The 16,726-nt window shown below is 41.5% G+C and overlaps 1 protein-coding gene across 1 annotated transcript in view; it reads right to left on the reverse strand.

Annotated features, from left to right (window-relative positions):
• The window catches only part of JPH2 (junctophilin 2), a 138,743-nt gene that overhangs the window by 112,705 nt on the left and 9,312 nt on the right, over positions 1-16,726 (reverse strand). The window contains exon 2 of the mRNA XM_083147008.1: positions 14,395-15,175. Coding sequence (XP_083003134.1) covers positions 14,395-15,175 — 781 coding nt within the window. The remainder of the gene's footprint in view (positions 1-14,394; positions 15,176-16,726) is intronic.

Below are 16,726 nucleotides of genomic sequence, written 5' to 3' on the forward strand. Positions count from 1 at the left end.
ACCAAAAATGAGCGGTGCTACTACCGCACGATCGACTAAGGCACCGTTGATTTCGGACACAAAACAGGCGGCCGCCAACCGCCATCTCAAACCACCCCTACAGATACCGCATGCCAGCGTGCGCCTGAGTTTGCTAATTAACGCTGATTCCTACTCAAACACATACACCTGAATGTAATAAGCAATGCTGCAGTCTATTAAGTCCAAACCATGATTTCACTACCTGCAAGCCACACACAGCACTCAAACACATTGGAAGCTTATCTTTCTATACTTCTCTACATTTAAAGGTTTGTTTAATTTAAGGTAAGAATCTTTTTAAGACCTGCTTATATATGCTAAGGTAGGTATTTGCTAAACAGTTAGACACATTCACTACGTGCTTTCATAGACTTTACACAGTAGCACACTCAATCTACACAAGTCGACATGTGTCAACGTGTTCACTCTAATACAAACATAGGTTTTGTATTTAGGATACAATAACATAAACCACATCTAACACCTACAAAGGATGTTTCAGCAATGTTTTAAGCCCATGCCCACTATTTTGCACATTAATTAATTCAATCAATTAATTAATTTTCATAATTATAGTTGAAAGGCAAGATTTGCAGGTCCATATATATGAAGGGTATGTCAGCGTACACGGACGTACGCTCACTCTCACGAGCGGTGACATAAGCTGACTTTTCTATTGAAAACAATAGGGACCCGTCCGTGCAAGCTGGCGTACGCTCAGATCTCCGCAAGAAGGCGGTGGGAAGACGGACGAGAGACGTCCGTAAACGGCGGCGTACGCTCAGTTGTACGCCAGTTGTCGGAGTGTAAGGGCTGGCCCGTCCGTGTACGTTGGCGTACGCTCATTTGTACGCCACTCCCCTTCTACGTTGTTTATGCCCGTACGTATGCGGCTGAGTTGTGGGTGGACTTAACCCCAACGGCCGCGTGCGGCTAGCGTACGTTAATAGCGAACGTATGCACGTTTGGCCGCTCCAACCAGAATAAGGCCCAAAGTGACTCACTGAAGTTCAGGCATGCTCACTCCAGAGGAATTGCTTCTGGGCTGCACAGGCAGCAGCCCATAGAAGCACTGTAGCTCTGGCGATTTTCACAGAATGGCTTCCTGTTGGAAGCTATTGCTGTCATCGCTCCATGTACTGGCAGCCCAAGAGGGGGAGGAGTTTCCAGCTCTGTGTATGATGAGCAGTAGCAGCTTCCTATAGAAATCTACTACATGTTGAACTGTTCCCCACAGGGTTGGGCTGTTGCTGTGTGCGCTGCTGCTTCATGGAGCCTGATGAGAGGAGGTTACAGACACAGACACAGACAGCCAACACCAGAGCTCCGGGGGAAGGGGGGGGTGCTGAGATGCCTGCGGGGGGAAGCACCGGAGCTCTGGTGCTGCCTGTCTGTGTCTCTGGTGTTGTGATTTTATAGCAGGAGCCGCCACTCTACCTCTTTCAGGGAGGGGATCTGCCTCTGGCGGCAGGCACCCCCCTCTCCCTGTCGATGCCGCCGCCTTCCGGTCCCTGGCGCCTGTCCTGATGATGACAGGCGACGGGACTGGCACATGCACAGTACAAACATATGTACTGCGCATATGGCCAGCTTCTATGGGCTGCTTCGGCAGCAGCCCATAGAAGTAATCATGGCCCCGGTGCCAGTACAATATAAGTTACAGGCACTGGAACCAGCGCATGCACAGTACCGATATAGGTACTGCGCATGCGCATTTGCCATTTTTGCACGGCAGCCAGGGGTTCCGGAGGGAGGGAACACCTCCCAATGGGACTGCCTTGGTGACTTGCAGGTCGGACTTCCAATAGGACGTTACTGCCAGTCACAGTGAAGCCAGTGCAGTCTCACAGACTGCATCTGGCTTCACTATAGTGGTGGATTTTACCTGGGGGGGCTGCAGCCCTGCAGCCCTGCAGCCCATAGGTAAAAACCGCAACAGATAGTATATACAGTATAGTATCTATTATATTACTATTATTTGTTACTATGGTATCAAATTGTTAGGGACTTTAAAGCCCCATACATACTAGAAGAAAAAGTGAAAGCTATGATTCAGAAAGGTTACACACTACCGCCACTACCCTGCAACCCCTCTGCGCATAAACTACACTATAGCCACTATCCTGCACTCTGCACACACCCACACACCAATGTCACCACTCTGCACCCCTCTCCTACACACACAACTCTAACCTTCTCTGGCCGACATCTTTCATCATGCAGATGATGTCAGCAGCCAGGAACAGATGACAGTAAAGCGCTGGAGCTGGTATTTCCTGATTTTTTTTCTCTTTCGTCACACAACTGGGTTTTTAAAGAAGAAACCAAGCATACAGCATACATTGTTAATAAGCCATCCCAACTCCCAGCATTCATTAATATGCCATACCCACATCCCAGCGAACATTAAAACGCCATTACCCCACCCAGCACACATTAATATGCCACCCTCCCCCAGCACACATAATATGCCATTACCCCTTCCTAGCACACAGTAATACGCCATACCCCCATCCCATCGCACATTAATACGCCACCCCCTCCGAACACACACAATAATAATATGCCATCCCCCCTCCCAGCACACATTAATATGCCATACCCACTCCCAGTGCACATAATAATATGCCATCCCCCAGACACACAGCGCACATTATTGCAAAACCCCACCCTGCACATATTACGGTGTCCCCCAAATTTTACAATGTTCCCCCAGCATATTACTTCTTTTCCCCTTCAGTACATTACTCTTCCGCCCAACACATTAATCTGTGCCCCCCACAGTGTCGTAACTATAGCACCGCAGCCACCGCGGGGGGGGGGGGGGGCGCTATGCATGTGCGGGCACCAACCCCCGCAAACCCCCCCCCCAGTCTTTACCTGTGTTCAGTACGCGCTGGTCCCGGCTCCCTTCTTCTGCTGAGGACCACCACAAAATGGCCGCCCCCATATAGCACACAGTTCTCTGAAACTGTCTGCTGTATGGGGGCGGACATTTTGTGGTGGTCCTCATAGCAGAAGAAGGGAGCCGGGACCAGCGCGTACTGAACCTAGGTAAGACTGCGGGGGTTGGTGCGGTGGGCGGCGGGCGGAGGGGCGGGTGAGTGGCTGGGCGCCCTCCCTTTAACGGCGGGGGGCACCCAAAATGTAGTTACGCCGCTGGCCCCCCAACACATTATTCTGTGTTTGTCCCCCAACACATTATTCTGTGTTTGTCCCCAGCATACTACTGTTTCCCCCCAGCACATTAATCACTAGGGGTGATTCTAGTTGATTTGCAAAAGCAAACTCCTTCTTTAGTGGACAAAACCATGTGCAATGCAGGTAAGGCTGTTGTAACATGTGCAGGGAGAGTTACATTTGAGTTTGTTATATTGCTTCTGTACAGGGTAACCTATGCCGCACCTATGGTCACCATTCATATATAGGGCCAGATTCTCTAAGCTTCAAAAGTGATAAAATAGAGAGTGATAAACAGCCAGCAAATCAGCTCCTACCTGCCATTTCACAGACTGTGTTTGAAAAATGTCAGGCAGGAGCTGATTGGCTGAATGGTTATCACTCTCTATTTTATCACTTTTGAAGCTTAGAGAATCTGGCCCTTAGGGGCAGATTTATTAAGCTTGGTGAAGTGATAATGTGGCTGGTACTTTATCACCGGCCAATCAGCTCCTAACTGTGAAGTTACAGGCTTAGTTTGAAAAATGACAGGTAGGAGCTGATTGGCCGGTGATAAAGACCAGACACTTTATCACTTCACCGAGCTTAATAAATCTACCCCTTAGTCTCCAGTAGTAACTTCTCAACCATATTCCTATTGACACTATTGGGAGAAGGAAGCTGGAGACTTAAGGCCTGTTTTTGAGCTGAAAGCAGCTCAGTTTTGCCATCTGAGCTGCTTTCAGCTCAAAAGCCACCCATTGTGTGTATGGCCCGGCGATGAGCAGTGAACGCTAATGGATGCTCCTGCACCATGGCAGCCATAACCGCTAATATATTGGTATTACCAGCAGATGAGTGAGTGGTTGGAATGGCGTCCTGCTATGGAAAGCCGTCCACCCCCGGCAAAATCACTTAGACAGGTGAAAATCGCTCAGCGTGTATGCACTGAGCAATTTTCAGCCCAGCGATTTTCCCCATCATCGTTGTGCACACTTGGTGGGCAAATCGCCCAGTGTGTTTGCACCTTTACAAAGACTGCACAATTTGTATCTTGTGTACCATACTAGTCGAATCTCTTACTGCTTATTAAAAATACAGAGCGACCATATGGTTTGCATAATGGTGTCATTTGAGTTGGTGTCCTCAGCAGTAAATTTCTTTGTCCCACTTTGGTATAAAATATCAAGTTATTCTGCTATAGTTTGCAATGTAGATTTGGAATACGGCCTATGGGATACATTATCACAATATATTTGATTGACCCCTCCCTAATAACCATACTCAACAGGTGGCTGTGCATACACATTAGGCATGCCAGGTCTGTCGCAAAAGTAAATTGATAGCATTGATAAAGTTCCTGCTAAAATTATTTCTTATTGCCGTGATATGCGGTGACAAAGAAATTATAATTAAGAAGGAAGCCCCACAACACTGATATATCATGCTCTAAAAAATATTAAACATTTAAAAAACATAGACTATGACTGCAGATAAGAACCACAAGTCCCATCTATTATGCCACTTGTTACCCTTAAACTAACTTTAAGAAGACTGATTTGATCCTTAGTTAATTTTACAGATATCCATATGCCTATCCAAAGAATGTTTAATTTGCTCTAATGTCTTAGCATCTATCTCCTCTGATGGGAGATTATTCTGTTTGTCCACTCTTTCTGTAAAGTCATTTTTCTTCCTCAAATTGCCCTTGAACCTACCTCCCTCCAGTGTCCTTGTGTTCTAAATTTTCTCACTCCTCTACTTATCAGTAATTTGAAAGTTGAAAGTTTTGAGTATGTCCCCTTTTTCCCTTTTCTCAAAACTATATATATATATTAGTGGAGTATTCCAAATAAGGAGGCACTCGGAGACTGTATAGTCAAACAAACATTCTGTATTGAGGGTTTAGTACTTTCGAGAGCGAACTCTCGTCCTCAGAACCACCTACAGCCTTCTGAGGACGAGAGTTCGCTCTCGAAAGTACTAAACCCTCAATACAGAATGTTTGTTTGACTATACAGTCTCCGAGTGCCTCCTTATTTGGAATACTACACTATACTATGGACTGGGCACCGGAGCAGCTCCGAATTTAGAGTGCCGGCATACAACCAAGAATATATATATATATATATATATATATATATATATATATATATATATATATATACATACATATATATATATTTTATGACCTTTGAGTCCAGATATGGTTTGTGATACAGGTCATGCGCCAAATTAAGTTCCCTTTTTTATACTAGAGGTTCCCAAGCGTAGTCCTCAAGGAACCCTAACAGTACAGGATTTAAAGTTAAAAATTACTCAGCAAAGATGATTACATGAAATTGACTGAGGTACAAATTATGTATCCAAGCATGGATATACTTAAAACCTTGGTGGTTAGGGTGCCTTAAGGTCCGCTTTTGGGAACCATTGCCTTATGCTGTTGACATTTCAGACCAGTCAGATTACATCACAGCTAAAGAATGTAAACGTTGCTAGGGAATTTCCACTGGTGCATTATATTTGTTATGGAGATTTGTATAGCAAATGTATGAAACAAGTTTATAAAACTTGTCTCCAGCTGGCACTTTTACTACCACAATGTGTTGGAGAGAAGATTACATTATTAGATGCTTAGATGTATACAGGTTATAGAAGAAAAGTATTTTTTGACTGGAAGCCGCTTGGGTGATCTCATCCACAGGGGAAGGTGTGTTCAGATTTCCAAAGAGGACAAGTTGGTCATAACAACCAATCACTTTCCACATATCATTTAAGCCCTTGAGTGCCAAGTTCATTTGTCAAAATAGGTGTTAAAAATTACCAAGCAAACATTTTTATTCATCGTAATGGCCTGTAATGTTTACCTTATATAGCAAATATTACCCTTTATACACAACAATTTTTATTTTTATTTATACAACAAATGTGGGCGACGCTGGCATTTTTAGCAGGTATTTTGCGAATCTCTCACAGATGTTGTCACTCAAAGGGTTAATTTAATGTATTGATAGAAGCTGATGATATAGGCAGATTCTCTACTGTCCACTAAAGACGGTTGATCTCGTTCTGTGCAATTTTTGACACCAGAAAAGTGGGCAAATCTCCCAAAGCTCACTGGCCAGCCCTACTATTTAGGCAAGGTACAAGATGTTGTTGACCAGTAGGACTTGCAACAGCACAGCTTCGCCCCCAGTGACCCAAAGCAAAAAGTAGAACATCAAGGAAGGAGGTGTAATGACTCAATTCTAGGCACTCTGCCCCCACCCCACCCACCTTAATAGAGAGCCTTCACAGATCTCCTAAAGATGGACTTGTATGACTTTGTAATGCCCAATGTACATATAGGTCCTGTAACCTTCCAATATGTATGTGGCAAACAAGAGAACGAGAAAAAGGCAAGAGTAGAACCACCACAGATAAGGCCTTGGTGGGTATTAAATCTAAGACCATAATCTATGTTAAATACTTTGCTGCTGCACTGAACTGCACATCAAGTATGTGTTATCAGTGAGGTCAACTGTATTATCTAGAGACAGTAATAGACATGAGAGTGGTGTCTCTGTACTCATTGTATAAACAAACACAGCATATACAGTACAAACCAATGTACTACAAAACACAGAAATGAAATGTTACTAACACTACTAAAATGAATTCATACATGTTCTGAAATACACAGTAATACAGTAGTACTTTCTGATATTCTTACAAACGTACACACAGACCCAGCAACTTGGTATTTTTTTGGTGTGATAAATTTAATGGGTTCCCAAATGCAGTCCACAGTGCACCCTAACATTCCAGTTTATCCCTGTCTGCACAAATGACCAAATCAAATTGACTGAGGTACTAATGAAGTCACCAGTTGCCAATCATGGATGTACTTAAATCCTGGACTGTCAGGGTACCTTGAAGACTTACCTACTGTTAATGTAGGATCAAATGCTGCATCATGACAAACAGATAGAGTTGGTACGTATAATAAATTTGCGATATGCATAGTAAGCGGTAAAAGATATACACACTCCACCTGTAAAATGGAATACTTACCCTGCAAAAAGTTATTGCCTTAATATTAAACAAATGGAAAATAATAAAATATAAGGATATAAGGACAACATCCCTTTAACAAGTAGCAAACATGATCTGCTCTTCATCATCCAGTGGAATGCTCTGTTTTGTTCTTGCAGGGAAACAAGCGTTACTTGCATAACTCCAGCTAAACTTCCCCACTAAGGAAACTTCTGACAGTGCAAGCCTCAAATGTTATAATAAACGATCTCTTGTGCCTGACCTGATAAATCCCTGATTTCTCTTCTGCATGTCCCTATATCCCCTCCTAGACTACTGGGGCCTGAACATGAGCAGAATCTTAACCCTTTAAAGCATTTTCAAAAGTTCCTAATGCCATCAATTATAAAATAATTAACGTTATCATGTCAGTGTAATTACCTTATTCTGGAGTTAGTACCTAACCACCAGCTACAGCAGTGGCGTAACTAGATATTTGTAGGCCCCATAGCAAAAGTTTGTAAGGGCCCCTTATTTAGCAACTGATGGTGATAAATACAACAGAGAAAGTGTCTCGGCGCGAAGGGAATGTAGGGGTGTATTGTGCTACCCTGCTGCCACCACGCTGGAGGAATGCCAACAGCAAGGAAAAAGCATGGGGTGCTTAACCCCTTCATGACAGAGCCAGTTTTTGCCTTCCTGACAGAGCCCTTTTTTTCAAATCTGGCATGTATCACTTAAGTGGGGATAACTTTTTTTTGCTTTTACTTATCCCAGTGATTTTGAGATTGTTTTCTCGTGACACATTGTACTTCAAGTTAGTGGTAAATTTTCGTCGATACAGTCTGTGTTTTTTTGTGAAAAATACCAAAATGTCGTAAAAAAATGGAAAATTTTGCGATTTGCAAAATGTTAAATTTTCTGCTTGTGAGACAAATAATCTTACCACTCAAAATAGTGAATAACTAACATAGACCATATGTCTACTTTATGTTGCCATCATTATTTCAACCTCATTTTCATTTTTTTGGACACTAGGAGGCTTAAAATATGAATAGCAAATTCTCAAATTTTCAAGAAAATTTCAAACACTGATTTTTTTAGGGACCAGTTCAGTTCTGATGTGACTTTGAGGGACTTGTATGTGAGACACCCCCATAAATGATGCCATTTCAAAAACTGCACCCCTCACAGTATTCAAAACAGCATTTTGGAAGTTTGTTAACCCTTTAGGTGTTTCACAGGAATTAAAAGAAAGTGTAGGTGAAATTTCAAAATTTCATTTTTTTTGCAGATTTGCAATTTTAATAAATTTTTCTAAGGAACACAGTAGATTTTACTAGAGAAATGTGACTAAAAATTGATTCCCCCAATTCTTTGGTTTTCATAAATATCCTATATGTGGCCCTAGTGTGCACGGTGACCAAACCACAGGCTTCATAATAGAAGGAGCACCTACTTGATTTTGGAGCCTCCTTTTTATGAGATTATTTTTTAGGCACAATGTAGGTTTCTAGGCACCATAAGATGCTAAAAGTTAGGTACCCCCCCACAAGTGACCCCATTTTGCAAACTACACCCTTCAGGGAATTCATCTAGGGGTATAGTGTACATTTCAAACCCCCAGGGGTTTCACCAATTGTGGTACAACTGGGCAGTGAAAATGAAAAAAAATTAATTTTTCATTTTCACAGCTCAGTTGTATCAAAATTGGTGATACCCCGGGGGGTTTGAAATGTACACTATACCCCTTGATGAATTCCCTGAAGGGTGTAGTTTGCAAAATGGGGTCACTTGTGGGGGGGTTCCACTGTATGGGTGTTTCGGGGGTCATTCAACCAGAATCTGTGCTGCAAAATCCAAAAATCACTCCTTCCCTTCTGAGTCCTGCCATGCACCCAACTGGTATTTTTTGGTCACACATGAGGCATTGCCGTACTCGGGAGAAATTGGGGCACAGATTTTGGGGTGCTTTGTCTCCTTCATTCCTTGTGAAAATGAAAAATTTTGAGCCAGATCTGCATTTTTGTGTAAAAAAATGTAATTTTTTACAGAAAAATGCAGTTCTGGCTCAAAATTTTTTATTTTCACAAGGAATGAAGGAGACAAAGCACCCCAAAATCTGTGCCCCAATTTCTCCCGAGTACGGCAATGCCTCACGTGTGACCAAAAAATACCAGTTGGGTGCATGGCAGGACTCAGAAGGGAAGGAGTGATTTTTGGTGGTGGAATGAATGGTGGGTGCTATGTCGCATTAGCAAGACCCCCGAAGCACCAATACAGTGGAACCCCCCCACAAGTGACCCCATTTTAGTCACCAGCTTTGGGAGGGGGGCTGGCGCTGCGGCTGGCGGGGGGGTGGGAGGGGTGCTGGTGCTGCGGCAGCCGGGTGGGTGGGAGGGAGGGGGGCTGCCGGGTGGGAGGGGGGGGGGGGCTGGCGATCGGTGCGGTATATACACACACACACACACACACACATATATATATATATATATATGTGTGTATATATATATATATATATATATATATACACACACATATATACACACACATATATATATATATATATATATATATATATATGTGTGTGTGTGTGTGTATATATATATATATATATATATATATATATATATATATATATATATAGTTTTTCAGTGCATATATTTATTTTTTTTACTTTTTCTGCAGCTTGATGCTGCTGCTGCTGCTGCGGGGGGGAGGGGGGAGGAGGTCAGCGCTGCGAGCGCTTCAGACGCTCCGGGGGAGCCGGGGGAGCTGCTGCTGCTGCCGGGTGAGTGCCCGGCGGGTTGGAGGGGGGGCTGCACATCGGAGGTGATCGGTGCTGTACTTGACAGCACCGATCACCACCGATCCCTGTGTTACCGAGCGGCTTAGCCGCCGGTAACACAGGAAACGCTGTGAATGGCTGTTCAGATTTGAACAGCCAATCACAGCGATCGCCGACCGGGGGGGGCACCCCTGCCCCCCCTGGGCGGCGAGGGGGGATGTCTGCTGTCAGGGACAGCAGACATCACCTAACTGTCACTGCGTCTCTAGACGCAGTGACAGTTAGAAGTCATGACGTATATATACATCATGTGTCGGGAAGTACTTCCCGACCATGACGTATATATACGTCAAATGTCGTGAAGGGGTTAAAGGTGCACACAAAATTAACATTTATTAATAACACAAAAACATGTATGAATTAAAATATTCAATTAGCAATGCAAGTTCATTACTGCCAAATCTGCATGAGCTACTAATTTGTGAAGGATCCTTCTGAAAAACATATATAGTGCTCTATTTGGAAAAATAATGTCTCTTAATAAAAAATCTCTTATAAGAAACTATGCCTTGTAAATAGTTTTAGTATATCATATTACCTTTGGTATTAACGATTTGTAGCAGTCCTTAATAGCAGAATTCCCACTTAGATGCAGGGCAAAAAGTTTTGTAAGTGATGCTTGTTAGGGGCAATTTTGCCCTATCTGGCATCGCGTGCTTCACTAGTAGCCCCCTTTAGTGCAGCTCTGTTTGATTCTTCTTGCGGCTACATAAATTGACAGACGACTAGATGCCAACAGGGGTGTCCGGCATTGGAATATGGTATATAACTGGTCACTGTTAGAGCCGGAATACTGCTGGGCTCGATAGCAGTGTGAGTAGGACGGGAGTGGAGCAATTGCCGACACAGCCCAAGTAGTGTTTAAGCTCAATATCAGCATGAGCCAGGCGGGGAGAATGCTGGAGCCGCCGCCAGCCCCTTATTACTTGTCAGGGACGAAGAAGGGTTTAAAGCTGATCCGCCGTAGAATTGGGGTCCTCAATCAAGGATACAAGCACATATAGCCCAGCCAAGAGTAAGTGGGACTCCTTCAAAACGCGTTTCGCCGCTCACCAGGTGGCTTTTTCAATAAGGAGTAGCAGTCTGTCCTTTCTGCTGGGTGTTAAATACCTGTCTGCCCAATCAGCTCAGGTGTTCATCAATAATTGGTGTTCATTCTCTATAGGTAATACGCATCTCAACTCATTTCAAAAGGGATGCCTCTTTTATCGCTTTATATTTTAGACATTGCATGATCTTGCATTTATTTAGAGCATTCCTCTAGATTTGCATTTTTACACAGTAGCTTGATATATGTTAAGAATATAATACATGAAATACATATTGTTGCATATTGCTATTATTAATTAATTGTTTTCATGCTATGGCAGATAGAGTACCACATTTTTATTCTTGTCACTATTTTTTTCTTTCGTTAATATAACAGAGACTTGAAAAATAACAAAAATAAAAATAATAATAAAAATAAACATAAAATGAATATACAAATAAAAATAAAAATATAAATATAATTTTAGATTAAAATAAAAATAGAAAGTAATAAATAAAAATTAAAATTAAATAAAAATAAAAAACACAAATAACAATAATAATAATAATAATAATAATAAAGATAAATAAAAATAAAAAAAAATTATAATAAATAATAAATAAAAATAAAAGTAAAAATATATAGAAAATGAATAATACCAACAATAACAATAATATAATAATAATAATACATTATCATAACATTAATTGGTGACAGAGTTCACTTTTGCAATGGTCTGAGCAGTATAGAGATATACATGCACCCATTATATTGAAGAAGGAGGGAATAAGTTTTAATTAAGTAGCATCCAGAGATAGAAGGGAGGAGGAAAAGAGGAGAAAATAAATGCTGCTGTAGGATGGGTACTGGTGTCACAAAGGAAACCCAAAACCACAAGTCTCATATGAATTGTAGGTCAATATTCTCATTGAGACCCTGTGGTTTTAGGGATTGCAGCCTCAGGATCCACTCAGCTTCTTGTCTGAAGCGGTCCCCACCTCTATATGTAGCTGCGATATGTTCAAGTCCAACTACAGTCATACCTTTTGGGTCGCTATTATGAAATTCAGAATAGTGTCTAGGAACACTATAAAGCAAAAGTGAAATAGTTCCAAGGCGCAAAGCCAGAATGCTGCATATATATACTGTAAATATATTTTTGTAAAAGCATTGGTATTTATTAATGGTTTGATATTTGCACTTACTTGTATATTAGTTGCACATCTATTTACTGTAAATATAGTGCTTAAGGGCAGTAATTAATGATACCGCATTTATCTCGCCTATCGGACACCATCTAAATTACCCATTTCCATCCCAGTTATTGAAATCAGCAGAAATGACCTATGCGGCTAGTCTAGTTATTATGGCTCTGCTTAGTTGGCCCTCTACAGTATATGCATTTATCAGTTTGCCTGATATTGTTAAGCAGGAACGTTCTATACATTTATTATTATTAGTATTAGTATTAGTATTATTTGTGCCTGCCTTACTGTGATTGCCTTCCTCACCACCAGTGGCAGTTCCAGAGGAGGGGCTGCAGCACAATACAAAGTTCAAATAGGGGAGCCCCACCATCTTCTATTCCAAACATTGCCAAATATCTCTGACCAGGACTCCCTGACAGTTGGTGGGGCTTGCCTATTGGAACACTGGACTGTGCTGCAGCCCTCCTGCCACTGCTCACCACTTTTATCTGTCTCCCAGTTTGCCACAATTCTTCCCAGATCCAACCACAACAATATTTTGTATTAATAAAGGAAATGAATGTATTCTAGAAATAAAATAAAAATATGTATGTGCCAAAAAAGAGCAGCTCTTCCACTGCAGATGAATAGATACCTCAACACAAGTGAGAAACAAAATGTTTAAAAGTATATAAGATGAAGAAGATAAAGATGAGAAGATGAAACAACAAAGGACAGGCCAAAACCCTTCTCTTCTGTTCTGTACTATAGTTCTGGGTCTATGTGGGCTGTCCAGCAATCAAAGTCTGCACATAATGAAGGTCATTTAAGCCTAGTCTCTGGAATTGTATAGGAAGTTCTTAAACCAGAGGGAGACCTTCCAGACATCCATCTGAGAGAGTCTTAAAGTCTTAACTTAACTTAACTTCTGAAAGGTGGGCAGACTACTGTATAACATCTACCATGCTCACCTGGGTGACCATAGCTTCCATGACAGTGTTTACTTGGGTTAGATGTGAATTGATACGATGACATGATAATGTGAATTATCCGCCCAATTTTGGAATAAGTCACATAATCAAGCATACCTTGCTGCTGGCTCTACCAGTAGCAAGGTAAGATTAGTACAGAGGTCATTTTTATATGCTAAAACAAAGTTTATCAATGATCATTAAAGGTTAACAAAATGATAGTTAGACCCAGGGGTTAAAGTGTGTGCATGTGTGTGTTGGGGGGGGGGTCGTGATGCCCCACCTGTAATGTTGAGGTGGAAATAGTTCAACCTACACCTTGGCCCAGCAGAGATATTTTAACAGAAAAGCATTACAGTTTGCAGGGGGGTGCTAAAAACCCTTGGGGGGGGGGGGGGGGAATTAGGTGGCAGAGGTAAATTAGTTCTTCCCCCACCTCTACAAGACTACTTTAAGCCCTCGTTAGACCCTAAGGATAATTTAACTAATAATAAATCCTCCCTGTGTCTTTTGCTATGGTTGATCCACACTATAGTAGACAGCTGCATTTTGCCATGGGTAGGTAAGTCCAAATCCTAGGTCGAGGCTGTAGATGACACTAAACATACAGTTGCACCACCTGTAGTCATTGGGGGAATTTAATTAATTGATAGCATGTTGGCCACCAGCAGATGGCGACCAATGGAGCTATTCTATTTTAGCTCCATTCGGACATGATTGGCTGCTGGCATCAGCATTTAAGCTTGTACCCTTGGTTGTGGTGAGCAAAGAATTTACCTGATTGAGTGCTGAAATGGGACTTTTCATATCACAACTAAACCGAACAACTAAAAGCGATCTCCTCTCACATTAGACAGGAGAGCGGGTGCCCAATAAAATAAAAGTCTGAGCTCAAATAAGTTTCTGCAAAAGAATAAGACTGCATATATCATTTACAGATAACAAAATGTGACTTTTCATATCAACTAAACTCACATTCAACATTTAGCAAATCTTTCAAACAAAAATACTCCTTTACATGAATTATTTTTAATTTGAACATTATTTTCACCTGCTGTTGATCAGTAAGTATAGATTTAAACTGTAATAATTCTTGGTTTTCTTTTTTTATTTTATTATAAAATGACATCACATATGTTCACTTCATGTGTTTTTATATCTTACCTGGATGCAGCAATTTCAGATTTCTGGCGTGCGATTGCAGCTGCTCTCTGCGCTCCTTCAATACTTCTGTCTACTTTCTGCCTAATCTTTGCACTCTTTAGGGGTATCACTCTCTTCTTCATTCCTTTGATAAAAACATTGTTCCTATATTTTCCTTCTTCTTTTGCTCCATCAGGCAAGGTGGTACAACCATAGCCATGTCTCAGATTGTCCAACCATTCTCCCTCATACTTCAGCCCACTGGATCGCTCACTGATCCCAAAACCAGATCTCTTATCTTTCTTCCATTCACCCATGTATACCTCAGTGGTGGTGGCATCAATATCTGCCTCAACTGGTGGAAGCTCTTCTGGTTCGGTCCCATCACCAAAACTCACAGTAGATGTGGCATCACTAGCTCCAGAACTCATACCGCTGACACCCCTCAAGAAGCTTAATTTACTTCTCTGAGATGAAAGTGATGTCTTAGAATCTGATTTTCTTAGTTTGCCCAAAAGAGAACCTCTTCTGAAAATACCTTTCTTTTGCCCCTTGAGAGATTCAGCATCTGAGTAGAGTGAAAGGGCAAAACCTCCTCTCGTGATAGTTGGTGATACAATATTATCTGGAGAAACTGACATAGCATCATGTTGTGCCAATGTCCCATTGCTGTGTTCACTGCGGAGGGATGTCAAGGAGGTGCGTAAAGGATTTCGAACAACTGCAGCCATTCCATAAGGAACGCTCTGACGAACACCATAGCCCTCTCGGATTCCATTTCCAAACTGACCCTGGTAAGTTCCTGAAAAACAAGAAACATAGATATATATTTTTAAAATAAAATATTTGAATACATTAAACTTTGATAAGTAATATAAAAACCCAACAATTTCTGAGGGGAAAAATATATACAGTTACTGTAAGTGGTTAAAGAGTAAGACAATGTAGTTGAGCTAAAAATGTATGGTTATAGCATAGCGGATTAATGGTGTCTAGATCGACCATGTTTAGTCGAATCCGTCTAGTTAGACACCTAACTGCAGCACCTGGCTCCTGTCACAGTGTAGGGGCTGGCACTCTAGACAACATAGTGATTGGGGGCAACCCAGCAGCTCCAGACCCCGAAAGGTGATGCCTTCGACCCACAAGATCATGCACCCTTCTTTCATGTGCACTTTTATGTGGGTTATATATATATATATATATACTGCAGCTCTAGGTGCTGAAATAGGTAGAGACACCACTGGGACCGATTATGCAATACAGTAACCCCAGTTCATATTATGCCATACTATAGTGCCTCCACTTCATATTATGCCACTGTTCAGTTCCTCCATTTCATATTATGTAGAAGCATAATGCCCTCCAGTTCATTTTATACTACATTACAATGAGCAGGTCCAGGGTGTACCTAGATATATTATAGGCCCCACAGCAGAATGTTGTAAGGGCCCCTAGGCACCACCCAATGGTGAAAAATGTATATAACACATGTTACTTTGATAGGGAAGATAGGCATCTTCCACATCTGGGCCCCATTGCAGCTGCTCCCTTGAGCATCAGTAAACTGAGCATCTATAAATATTAGAACTAGAGATGTGTAGGTTCAGATTTGCTTAAATCTTTTGTCAAATTAGCTCAAGTTCAGTTTTATCTGGAATTACTTGATTGGCTATCCAAAACACATGAGAGCCAATAAACATTATGATGCCATTTTTAAGATCCAAGTAAAACCAAGGAAATCCAAAACCGCACATGTCTAACAAGAACCCATGTTCTGGCAAGAGATCCTTAATACATTTCCAAAATTATAGTTACTGGGAGAAAATTATGGCTCATGATAAACTGGCACTCAAGGGGCCACATAAATATTAGAGACCTAAATTAGTTAAAATAAAAACAATTACACAGGATCTAAATGTTGGATGCTGTATTTTCAAAGGATATCACTACAAATACACTGAGGATCTGTGTTTATTTATGTCAATTTTGTATGGTCATTTATTATCCTTTATGCCTGTCATCTGCTAATTTATTATTTATTACCAGTTTCTATAGTGCATACATATTCCGCAGCCCTTTACAGAGAATATTTGAATATTCAAATCAGTCCCTGCCCCAGGGGAATTTACAATCCATATTCCCTACCACAGAGTTTACAATCTATATTCCCTACCTAGTGGAGCTTACAATCTATATTCCCTACCCCATTCATTCTACATACATTCTAGGGTTCATTTTGTTAGGAGCCAAATAACCATATTTTTGGATTGTGGGAGGAAACCGGAGTACCCAGAGAAAACCCACACACTTACGGGGAGAATATGCAAACTCTGCACAGTTAGGGCTATGG

The sequence above is a fragment of the Crinia signifera genome, chromosome 6, assembly GCF_055691185.1.
Source record: "Crinia signifera chromosome 6, ASM5569118v1, whole genome shotgun sequence".
Lineage (NCBI taxonomy): Eukaryota > Metazoa > Chordata > Amphibia > Anura > Myobatrachidae > Crinia > Crinia signifera.